Below are 12,706 nucleotides of genomic sequence, written 5' to 3' on the forward strand. Positions count from 1 at the left end.
TAAATGGGGGATGGTGGAACCCACATTGTAACAGGGTCTGTAAGAAGGATGGAGGAAGTAAGAGAAGACAGAGCTCCTGCTGATGACATTAGCACAATTCTATGACACACTGGGATTTTGTTACACATTTTTGCTCAAGAAGATTGTTTTACTATTGAAAAACAAGAAAACAAAATCCGCACATCCTTCTCAGGCTCTTATTAAGAGATGGTGCTGGTCTATTAAGCTTTGTCTTTTGTGATAGCAGAATTTTACTTTGCAAGATGAAGCTAGATTTTAGAGCCTTTCTCAGGGTTATGTGCTTCATCGAGCTACTCCTGGTTTGTTTTTGTTCGTTGTTTGTTGTTGTTGTTTTTTGGTCGGTCATGGGGCTTGAACTATGGGCCTGAGTGCTCGTCCTGAACTCTTCAGCTCAAGGCAAGTGCTACCACTTGAGCCACAGCACCACTTCTGGTTTACTGGTGGTTAATTGGAGATAAGAGTCTCACAGACTTTTCTGCCCTGGCTGGCTTTGAACCATGACCCTCAGATCTTAGCTTCCTGAGTAGCTAGGATTACAGGCGAGAGACACTGGTGCCTAGTGAGGGCTCGTTTTAAAGATTAACAGATTTCTATTGCTATGACTTTGATGTTTTTTGCCTATTTTCTTCCCCTCCAATGTTGTTCAGAAACAAAAGTTTTGCTGAGGGAAGCCTCATTTTACTGGGGTCATGCCTCCAGGCAAGGGATGAGAGGACTCACGTGACCTTCCCACTCTCTTCCAGTTCAGTAGATTTTGTAGCTTCAGGATTTGGCAACTTGCTCTTGGCACAGCCAAGAATGAATAATTCTGGTAACGTGACATACTCACTAGCAATAAGGGAGAGAAATCTTGAGCTGAAGGTGTATGAAGCATGGAGACTTGGAAGGTACTGGACTGTAGCTTCAGGTCATGTGTAATGGTCACAAGTGAGTGATTTATTAATGTACTCAAGCACAGACTTATTTTCAACATGTAAGAGTGAATAATTACTTGCTTTTTCAAAAGGCTCTTAAAAAGGCTCTGGAAAAGTTGGCATGAAGAAAGAGAACTTTTAATTATCTGAGTAAAACAAGAGTCAGACCACACTGGAAAATTTCTAGCAAGTTTACTTTGAAGACAGGTTTTAGAACAAAGATTCTACTGCATTTCAAACTCATCACCTATATACAAAGAGATACATTAAGATCCTGAGCTTGGCATTTTATTTATAAACACAAAGTTGAGAATGTTGATAGTAAAATATATCAATATTAAATAAAATTTGATGAACAGGAATCCTACAACTGGGAGGATATCTCTGCTTTGTTAATTTTAGTGACATCTTCCCAACCACGTCTAATCTTCAGTATTTTCTTCCTGAAGCACGGCAAGAAGAGTATGGTTTTACATACCAGGACCACAGTTGGGAGGAAAATAGCTATCATAAAAGTTGGAGGTGTATACCATATAAATTGCTTTATATCTACCCATTTATTCCAGGCAAAAATCAATGCATGTATTGTACCCAGTAGAAGGGAAACAATTCCTAGTTTGCTCTGAAAAAGAAAAAAACAAGATTACCTTAGTGAAGATTGGCTCAGTAATAATTATTTCATTCAATCTCACCTGGATCTGTTCTTTGCTTGGAAATCTTTTTATCCATCTATTTTCCTAACACATTTCTCAACAATTTTCATTCACATTCTTTTTTTATGTTCCTTCTTACTATATCACTTTTGTGTAGTCTTTGTGTCTCTAACATAAGCTGAGAAAATTTACAATGTTTCTTTTAGTATTAAATGATCCGTCTTATCTTTCCTTTCTCACCATTTTGTTCATTTTATGAGATTTCTATCATGGCACTTTGCACTTTGTTCATTTCCCTCAATATTGCCAATCAAGAGTCTTCTAAAACCAGGAATTATGTCTTGCTTGTCACAGGATCCTTGCAGAATGGTTTGCTCATAATAGGTGTTCAATAAATACTGGCAGGATGACTGAAAGTTACCACAAAAATCAATTTGACTTCAAGTATTGTTATCAATTGTGAAGCCAACTAATGTAATTCACATGGATTTTGCTAAATGAATATAAAAATGAGTGGAATTGGTCTATGTTCTCAAAACACTGGATATTCTCATAAAATGGAAGCGTGCTAGCAATTATTTCAGTGTTTAAACAAAGTCAACTTCAAGATATGAAACAAATTTTTCAATTTTCAATGGAATGTTTTGGCATCATCCAGAGAAAGCTCCTTGCAAATAGTTGTTCACCTAAGTAATTTTATGGCATTCTGACAAGATGACTTTTGACTTTTGTTCATTTTCCTGGAAATGGTCATTAGCCTGTCAGTACAAATCCAACTCAGAATCATTCAATTGGACTCTTAAGCCCTAATGAAGACAATTAAGTAGCATAGTTTATGTTTTTAGATAAGAAACTATAAGGTAAATCATGATAAAACTAGTTCTCAGATTCTAACTGAAAAGTTTCTAAGTAATTGGAAAATACATATGTATGATTAATTGTAGATTAATCTTATAAAATATGTATTATATACTTATCATGGGCTACACATTACACATATGATGGAATATATGGTCAAATTGTTGTGCTGATAGTTCATGTCAGTTATCTTAGTTACTTGGGAGGCTGAGATCTGGGGATCCCAGTTCAAAGCCAGCTTAGGCAGGAAAGGCCATAAGACTCTTATCTCCAGCAAAAAGCTGGAAGTGGGGTGAGGATGGGAGAGAAAAATTGGAAAAGAGTGAGGGATGGGGTGACATTGTCCAAAAATAAATGTACTTTTCACTTTAGTTATGTACATCACTTATATAATAACAATTTAAAAGGCTTCAAAAAAGCTAGAGTTGGCTCTGTGTGTTAAGCAGTAGTGCACTAACCTTGGGCAAAAAAGTTGAGGGACAGAGCCCAGGCACTGAGTTCAAGCCTTAGTACACACACACACACACACACACACACACACACACACACACACACACACACACACACACACACACACACGATGTACTTGAACATAAAGAGTATAGTATTTCCACCTAAAAAGTGGGACTCAGCATATGTGTGACAGGTAGGGCAATGCAAGAAGGAAGCCAAATTTCATGAGGAACAGAGAACCCGATGGCCACCAGGAAGAAGATGAATAAATACTTTGCTGGCAGGATGTGGAAGCATCTTTAAACCACATTGGAATAATTTGGATGGAGAGATACTTTCCAGACTAACCAGATGCCCTGGTAAAATATCTGTTGGAAATATGTGTGGATATGTAGAAAGATAGTGAGAAAGTTTTACTTTGTAGCCATTTCACAAAGGCCAACCTATTGAAGTTAAAATTATGAAATTAAAAAATTACTAGCAATGTTAAACATAATCCTTTTCTGAATTCTGATGCATTGTCTTTGTGTGTGTGTGTGTATGTATGTATGTATGTGTATGCCACTATGTATGTATGTATGTGTGTGTGCCACTAGTAGGGCTTTAAATCAAGGTCTCATGTGTTTTCTTGTGTTATTCTACGACAGAAGCTGCACCTTCACTTCTGGCTTTTTGGTGATTGATTAGTTGGCAATAAGAATCACTTTGATTTGTCTGTCCTGGTTGAACCATAGTCCTCAGTTCTTACTCTCCTGAATAGTTTAGGATTATAGGCACGAGTAACCATTGTATTTTTAAGTATAAACTCCACTAGGTGATAAACTTCAGTAAATGTGAGATAGTTTTGAATTATAGAAATATTTGGAAGATTCAAATGAGCAAACTAAAGGTAACTTGGAAAAAGCAGGTCTTAATATAATAGAACGTCTTTGTCAGAGCTTCATAAAATATCACATTAGTTAAAACTATTCTTATTAGATTGAAATAAATTGCCTTAATATACTTCAAATGTTAGAAGGACTATTTTTCTTATAGTAATGACTTTTATTTATGCCTACAAGATGTATCCTATTTAGAAGCAATAAGAACAACAATAAGAAGACACATTACTATTGGGAACAAGTGTGAGATATTGACTATTGGAAAACACTTATTTTTTATGGAGTATAGCCAATGTACTTGATGTTACAAACACACAAAGACTGCCTTCTCTGAGGGACTAGAATTATTTTCTATCTCATTTACCTGAACATAGTGAAATTCTCTCCATGTCAAAGAGTCGCTCACAGATGGAATAGATGTCACAGCCAAGACAGCCAGGATTGCAAGTCCCACAATTCCCAAAGACACATAAATCTCCATTCTCCAAACATCATGCTCAATCCAGGCATCTTCTTTATTTTGCTGGACCTACCAGAAAGTAAAGAAAGAAAGAAGGAATGCAAACCACTTATTTCCCACATGTTAATCTCTCTGTATTCCCCTAGTCTCTATGGTAGTCTTGATAACTAGGGGCCTACATAAATTAATGATCTTTTTGCAAAAATTATTATGACCTCTTTCCATCATTTCTCCCATCTTCTCATCCCTACTTATCTGTACAAGTTACTTGGTTCTATTTTCACATATGTACAATGAATATTATGATAGAAGAGGGGATCCTGATCAAGATGCATTGTACTAATATGCTGACATGTTGAATTGAAACCTCTTTGTACAACTCCTCAAATATAATTTTTAAAAAATAAAAAATGAAGGGGCTGGGAAGGTGGCTCAGTGGTAGAGTGCTTGCCTTGCATGCATGAGGCCCTGGGTTCCTCAGCACCACATAAGCAGAAAACGCCAGAAGTGGCACTGTGGCTCAAGTGGTAGAGTGCTTGCCTTGAGCTGAAGGACAGCACCCAGACCTAGAGTTCAAGCCCAGGACTGGCCAAAAAAAAAGAAGCTCAGGGACAGTGCCCAGGCCCTGAGTCCAAGCCCCAAGACTGCCTCCCCCCACCCCCCCGAAAAAAAAATAAAAAAAATAAAAAATGACATTTCTTTTGAAGTCCTCTAACAGGAATAACAAAGGACTTATTAAATGCAACACTTACAAATTGTTATAAACTAAATAACAATAATTTAATAATTTACTTGGATAGAATTGGAATGTACATCTAATTTGTGGCCAATAAGTGAAAGATAAAATAATCAATATTAAAAAAGTAATATTGTGGGGGGTAGTAGGAAATCTAAATGTGGCGCTGTCCATAAACAAAATATTTTTTCATGTTGCTAAAATTATACCATGTCAGCCTAAAAAGCTGTCCTCAATATAAAACCAGAAAACCAAGTCTTACTGAGGTTAACACAATACAGGCACCCAGACACCCAGACACACACCCACCACGCAGGTTACTTTATCACCATAAGGTTTCAACAGGGAATTGGGGTATTGCTATCACAATGAGAAAGGATTAGTTCATTTCATGACTTAGATTTTTTTAGTTTCCTAACACTGTCAGCATCCTACCTGTTGATATGCCCAGTTTAACAATCTGTATCTGTAGGACCGCCTCATTGGATAAGATAGACTATAAATTGCATGCAGTACAGCAAAAAAGAAACTGAGAAGCCCAAACTGCTTCCTGGTTGACATCCACCTAGCTAACCATGGTGGAAACATCTTATACTTCGTTCCATTACGAAGTTGCACCAGCGAGGCTATGACACCGGGCAGATAAACCAATGCTAAGAGGGTAATGGAAACCATCGGTAAGACTTTGTTGATGACCAGGATTGGAATTTTATAAAAATATTGTTGATGTAAAGTTACTAAAGGGTGAATTATTTCCCTCAGGAGAGTGTACAAAAAAGTCAGAGATGCTACAATAGCAGATATTTTGATTGGCAAGCGCCAGTTGGGAAAGAGTTCCTGCTTGTGCTGAAGATCTGAGGGGCAATCAAATTCATCCGCATGGGCTGTTTGTTGCAAATGCGAAAGCACAGGTCTTTTCAGCATGCTGGTCTCTCCCAGGTTCTTATTCTACAAAAGGAAAGGAAAGAAGCATCTTCAAATGAAGCAATGCAATTTCTCCTTTTCTAATTATTTATAAATGAAGTCATTAACGAGGGCAATTCTCAATGAATAAGGGCAGTTGGAATCTTGCTTTTGGAAAGTGGTTAGCTAAAAATAGCATCAAATATATAGTATTGACCAAAAGGTGCACTTCTGCTATTCATTTGTTTTTAAGACAAAAGAAATACAGGTTTATGATATTTCTGCTAAAGCTTAGGCCAAGTGTCTGTTTGATGATGCGAAATAATAAGTAAGGAAACAAGGAAACTAAAATTTAAAAAGCACTGAAAAATGCCTATAATGTTTGGTAAAAATAATAACTTGTACATTGTAGTTGTGTGTTTTCCAGTGTTTTCGCTGGTTTCTTGACAAATACGCAGAATTGTCTGATTCTAAGGAAAATGAGTTATAAAAGAAATACCCCGGAACAATAACTAATATAAATAATACCACAAAATAATTTTTCTTATCCAAATCTGCAGAATTAACAGAGAATTTTGCAGAATCCATGGATAATCTGTCATTGGCTCAAATACAAAGGATCAGGAATAATGTGGTCATTACTAGTAGACAAAATATGGAATTTCATCATGTAATCTTGTGCTTTGATTTTATATTTTAAATAACTCCTTTGTCTAAGCACCATAGACAAATATACTATCAGGAGGTAAGAAAGTGTATATAACTAGTTAAATTCCACAGAGATGATCTGTTTCCTGAGAAAGTTACATTTCTTTATTTATTTGCATTTGTAGGCAGTCAGCAATCCAAAAGAAGTTTTCATTGAACGATTTGTCATTTTCTCAACTCACTGGTATGTTGAAAATAAAAAAGAAGAAAATAGTAAGATCTTCTATTATAGTGTTTCATATTGTGCTGATTTATGAATAATTTACTTCTCATCCAATATGGGCTTTTTCATTTTTATAGTTCTGGATTTGGAGTCAGAACATTTTAGTGCTTGACATGATTTTAGTGATTATCTTGTTCATCTCATATTGTGCAGAATAACTTGATTCACATATAATTTCTGATGTTGTAAAATGACCTCTTTGGCATTTAATTTTACCCCCAGTAATAAGCCACTCTTATATCCAATGCTCTTTTTGGCAATTACTCCATCTAGAAAAGATATGGCTTTGGTCATTTCTGAAGCATGTGAAGACAATCTTAAGTGTAATCAGCTGAGATCAATTTTCTGGTCAGGAGTAAAGAATTACAGAGTTACAAGATAGACAATAATAACTTGAAAAAAATAAAAGCGATTTTGTATTATTATTTATAATAATCATTTTTATGGAGGATACATATTAAAATTCTCATTTTTCTTTGACAATGATAAAGGTAATTTCTGTTAAAAATTGCATTTGAAATCATTTAGAAAGGTAAGAATTTAGGGAGAAAAGTTTTTCTTCCTTTTTAGTAAGTAGTAAGAACCATTTAATTTTGTGGGGCTGACTGAAAAGAGGGGTGGTGATTCTTATCCCAAAGTGAATTTATTTGGTTAACTAATGAGTCATCCTTTTCTTTGGTGATCTCTCAGTAGGCTGCCACAGTGTCTATGAAAAAGAATAAAGCTTATAAAACAACTGCTCTATGGGCATTTACAACTTATTTTTATTATATATATTATATAATTAAGTAGTTGCCAAAGGAATTGCCATTCAACATAGCAGCTCATGAATACAATACATCTTGATTAATATCACCCCTCTCATCATTCTTCCCATCCCCTCCAACCCTATCCCTTCTTCAATGTCTTAATTTTGTGGGATACACATTAAATTTTATGACTGCGTTCTCCCTCCTTTCCTCTCTTCATTTGTCTACCCCTTCCCCTTGACCCTGCTCCCTGTTTTGTTTTTAAACTTAGAACCTAGACAGTATGATTGGAAGACCTTGGAGACAATCTGGACCAGCTCTTTCACATACTAGACAATGCAAGATATGGGATTTTCACTGACTTATACAGATTATTACGCTAAGTCACTGACAGTCAAGGCACTATTTCTATACCGTATTTACAGTAATACTGGAACAAAGATGGGAAGACTAGAGCGAACACTATCAGGGTTTATAACACTTGTAGATTAAGAATATCATTCAGATTATATTTAAAATTTAGATGAGTAACTATTATTTTTACCAAATAATGATCATCCTCTAGGTCTCTGCTAGGCTTCATTTCCCAAAGTTCTTCTTGATTAGTAATGTCTTTTCCGCACTCCATTGAGTCTTTAGAATAGGATAGTTTCAGCCACCTAAAAAAACCCCAAACTATTATTTTCAAATCTATTTTATGAATCAGTATTTGATGGGACAGTGAGAGATTTATTCATCTGAAGACTAGAGGGGGCAGATAAAGAACATTTAAATAGAAATATGCTTACCTTTCACATTCAAATAGTCTAAAACAAGTGGACTCATGTTAACAGTAATCTTATCTTCTCTGTCCAGCTATTTGTATAAGAAATGGCACATATCTATAACTTTAGGTTCTCATTTAGTGGAAGTTAACTTCCCCCCCCAAAGTAAATAGAACTTGGAATATTTAGAAATATGGAGTGTTTTTGAAAGTAGCAATGCTATCAGTAGAGGTTGGAGGTAGCTAATATACATATATTTTTGTGTGCATATTCTGGGTTATGAATTCAGGGACTGGGTGCTGACCCTGAGATTATGTATTTATGAGCACATAAACCACACAAACTTTAGCTCTACCAATTGAGCCACAGACTCATTTCCAGGTTTTTTTTTCCCCCAGCAGTTTATTGGAGATGAGTTTCATGGACTTTCCTGCCTGGGCTGGGTTTGAACTTGCAATCTTCAGATCTGAACTTCCTGAGTGGCTAGGATTTTAGGCCTGAGGCTCCATGCATGGCAGAAGTTTCATGTTTAATAGACGTTTGGGGTTTGGCACTGGAATCTGAAACAATAATTAGTTGCCTTTTTTTTTTTTTTGTCAGTAGGGGCCTGAATCTAGGCCTGAACACTGGCCCTTGGTTCTTCAGCTCACAGCTAGTGCTCTACCACTTGAGCCACAGCATCACTTACGGCTTTCTCAGCTTACGTGGTGCTGAAGAATTGAACCCATGGCCTCAAGCATTCTACCACTGAGCCACCTTCCCAGCCCAATTAGTTGCTTTTTATGGGGAGATATTCCTGAGTTTCAGACAGTGAACAAAACAGACACAATTAGTCAGGTGAGCCCTGATAATGGCAATTTGGGATAATGGCATTTTGGGATGCATTTTTTAAATGAGAACAATGGGCTGGTCTTTGTTAGTAAGATATAAATTGTCATGCTCAACCATTGACATGCCCAATCTTCTAGCCAATCCTGTAGAAAACATTGTCATTTTTCTCCCCCCAGATAGAGCAGTTTTCCCTTAATAAATTTCAAAAATCTTAATCCAGGCTTGGTGTAATCTTTTTTAAAGAAAAGATGATGTCATGATATTATTCATTGTTTTTATTAGTTATGAGTTTATGTCCAGAGGAATGCATCTGCAATTTGTACTTTATGGAACTGAATGAGAAAAATAGATCAGAGAACAGACTGGCAGAAAACACAAGTATTTATGAATTTTATATTACCTATAAAACCTTATAAGGTGAAAAATTGTTTACAGGAAGAGTTTAGAATATGTAAAGCATTCTTCAAGTTTTAAAAGTCACCTTTATATACTGCCAGTGTTTCTTTGTTCAGTAATTCTTGGAACAATTTCCAGATATTATCTTAGAGATTCACAACATTTACAATTAGGATATAGAACAAGCATCCCTAACCTGAAAATCCAAAATCTGCAATGCTCCAAAGTCCCAAACTTTGAGTACTGATCTGATGCTATAAGTAGAAATTTAGGTTACAGTCTTTCTGTCTGTCTATCTATCTATCTATCTTGTCCTTTATATTCTATAAAATTATCTCAAGCCATGTGTGTAAGGTGTGTATGAAAGCTGAGTGAATTTCATGTTTAGACTTGGGTCCCATTTCCAAGAAAGGTATGTATATGCAAATTATGCAAAATAAAGAGAATCTACATCCCAAACACTTCTGGTTCTAAACATTTTGGATGAGGGATATGTGAACTATATTTTTACTGTTTTGGTTTTCTCATATTATTTTATTTATTTATTTTTTGTCTGTCATGGGGCTTGAACTCTGGGCCTGGGTGCTATCCCTCAGCTCTTCAGCTCAAGGTGAGCGCTCTACCGCTTGAGCCACAGCACCACTTCCGGTTTTCTCATATTCTTTTCCCACTTTTTTTTTTCTTTCTGATTTACAATGTTTTCTTCATTTGGAGAAATACCCCTCTTCCATCCAGTATGGTGTAAGGTTGTCAGTTAATTATAAAAAACATTTTGGCCATAAAAATGGGCCTATGACTCAACTTTAGTCAGATGGTTTTGGAAGGTCAAGCTACTCCAGTTGACCAATTACAGTCATCTGATATTCTTATCTGGAAGTGGTAGAGAAAGAGTCAAAGAGGAAAAGACTTTTTAACTTTTTGTTAAGTTGAGATGGTAAAAATCTATCATGCTTTTCTCTCCATTTCCTCCAATGCTATAAGGAGGAAGATTTTTTATTTCAACAGAAGAATGTCAGAACAAGAGATGGAGAAAGATATAGAAAAATCCTGGTGACACATTTTGAATAGACTCCCAGGGGCCAGATCCCTCTCCTTTCCTCTTCTCCCCTCTTTTCCCCTCCCCTCTCTTCTCTTCCCCTTTCTACCCCTCCCTCTTTTTTCCTTAAGTACAGGTCACTATCTTCCTTTTTTGAGTTTGCTTGAGTATTGACCACTGGCATTTGAAGGAATTCTGGGTAAGGCATATACTTATCACTAGGCATTCATGAACCCAGTTCTGTTGGTGCCTGCTCTGGTGGAGTTTAGGGCCTGTCCTTAGGAAACATTATTCCATGTCATTTGGTACCTTAACCAACATTACAAATAGAGTCTTTGGGAGGGTGATCAAATACAAGAGGTAATATGCCATATTTAGAGGATGCTCTAATTCTCAGTATGGAAAGCAATGAACACATAAATCTGTATTCAGTATTAATTCATTAACTGTACTGTGAACAGCGGTATCAGAGAATAGAAATACACAGTTAAATGAGGTCTTACAAACCTTGAGGTCTAGGAGAGAAGGCACATAGTCACGAAATAGTGCAATGTTTCCTAAAGGAAGATAGTCTTCTATAAACAGATGGTAGCACGGGAAGGGAGGAAAAGGGTGTGATCTCTTTTCTAGACACCATTCTGGGACATCCAGTAAGTTGGTAAAATCTGCTAACAGAGAGCCACTTGTAGATTTCTGGATAGAAAACCAGAATGGCCTTACAGAGGTACCCAGCCAGCCGTTCATCAGCAGGGCAGGCTGCTGAAGAGCAAGGCCAAGAAAAAGCCCATAGCAGTGAGAAGACAGATATCCTGGGTATTGCAGTCTACCAGGTAAACAAAATGTCACTCAAATAAAACATGTTGGTTTTCATCGGATATTAACCAAATATACAGTTGAAGTTTTACCATCATTTCTTTTTCCTTTTTATAGAACAAACAAACAAACCTAACTGGAAACAGCAGAGTGTGAAGATGTGTAGGAACGCCAGAACTTCACTCATTATTCTCTAATTTTGCCTCCATATTAAAAAAAAAAAAAGGTGGAGCATAATTCCCAATGCGACTTCTGTTTTTGCTGTACCAGGATCGCTGGCCTGATGATCCTGCTAAATATTGACACAGCTCAACTGACTCATGTTTATGGCCAAGAGTTTAGAATTTAAGAAACTCAATGAGTGGAATACACTGTGGCTAGCATTGCATTTCCAGCCTTCTAGATTTCCAAGTGCATATTTAACTCTGTGAAGGACGGGCAGTTTTCATTGGTGTGTGTGTGTGTGTGTGTTTTCATTGGTGTGTGTGTGTGTGTTCAGCATTGCTCTTGCTACAATTTTGCACTTAGCATCCTTGCTAAATAAGTGATCATTTATGGTTTCTGTAAAAAATAATACACTTATTTATCATCAAAAAGAACAGCTTAGCACATTTTGAAGCATATATAAATCCCTTCCAGTGGATTTGGCCATTCTGGCATTTTTTTTAAAGCCTTCATAGCTTATTTTAGGGGGTGGGGGGAGTTTGAACCTTCTCTCCTCATTGAAAGAGTGAGACTGGCGTTCCAAGGACTTACAGTGAAGAATGTCCTTGTTGCTTAGGGAACCTAAAGACCAACTTGCAGGGTTGTAAGAAACCCGTGTGCCACACACTCTCCAGTGACACGGAGGAGACTTGGCCAAGTTAGAAAAGTCCCACCAGAGCTCAACCGGAGGACACCTTTAGTATCCCAGGCTATGCTACGCTCAACCTCCCCACTTCTCCCCACCCTCACCCAGGGAGAAGGCCTCAGCGGGTCCCTGGCTTCTCCACCCCCCCAGCGGCGAGGAGCTCGGCGGGGAGACCAGCGCTGCACACCGGTCGAGCGGAGCCCGGCTGGCCCAGCGTCGCCCCCAAGGGGCTCCTGACCGGGCGCGCTCAAGCGCACGCGCGCGCGCGCGCGGCCTCGCCACACCCCTCCCGAGCCTGGGGACCCACTTGGCGGGCGCACGCGGATCCGGGGAGCGAGTCCACCGCGGGGACGAAGGGAAGGACTCACCTTCTCCGTCTCGGGCCCGGCCGGTGAGTCGTGCCTCTGCCGAAGTTGCCAACCCCTCACTGCGAGAACCCGGGCAGCGCGCGCCGCGC

General features: G+C 37.8%; 1 protein-coding gene across 2 annotated transcripts; it reads right to left on the reverse strand.

Annotated features, from left to right (window-relative positions):
* Positions 1 to 1,126: 1,126 nt before the first annotated feature.
* Positions 1,127 to 12,683, reverse strand: Steap1 (six transmembrane epithelial antigen of the prostate 1). Of its 2 annotated transcripts, XM_013026024.1 has the most exons (6): positions 12,618 to 12,683; positions 8,104 to 8,218; positions 5,412 to 5,924; positions 4,145 to 4,309; positions 1,489 to 1,557; positions 1,127 to 1,378 (listed from the first exon to the last, which is right to left on the reverse strand). In XM_013026024.1, the coding sequence occupies exons 2-6, from the start codon at positions 8,185 to 8,187 to the stop codon at positions 1,358 to 1,360; spliced, it is 852 nt and encodes a 283-aa protein (XP_012881478.1). In that variant the 5' UTR covers positions 8,188 to 8,218; positions 12,618 to 12,683; the 3' UTR covers positions 1,127 to 1,357. The 2 variants fall into 2 exon arrangements, with proteins under 2 accessions (XP_012881478.1, XP_012881477.1); XM_013026023.1 differs by having other exon boundaries at positions 1,220 to 1,557.
* Between the last annotated feature and the right edge of the window lie 23 nt (positions 12,684 to 12,706).

The sequence above is a fragment of the Dipodomys ordii genome, unplaced genomic scaffold (assembly GCF_000151885.1).
Source record: "Dipodomys ordii isolate 6190 unplaced genomic scaffold, Dord_2.0 Scaffold90, whole genome shotgun sequence".
In the NCBI taxonomy this organism is placed as follows: domain Eukaryota; kingdom Metazoa; phylum Chordata; class Mammalia; order Rodentia; family Heteromyidae; genus Dipodomys; species Dipodomys ordii.

Excerpts from the sequence above, each read along its gene's own strand:
- Steap1 (XM_013026023.1), bottom strand. The coding sequence starts at position 8,187 with ATGGAGTGCGGAAAAGACATTACTAATCAAGAAGAACTTTGGGAAATG. Across the intron at positions 5,925-8,103 it reads TAGAGGATGATCATTATTTG|AATAAGAACCTGGGAGAGAC; the intron begins GTAAAAATAATA and ends TTCCTTTTGTAG. Across the intron at positions 1,558-4,144 it reads GAGAATTTCACTATGTTCAG|AGCAAACTAGGAATTGTTTC; the intron begins GTAAATGAGATA and ends TTTCTTTTTCAG.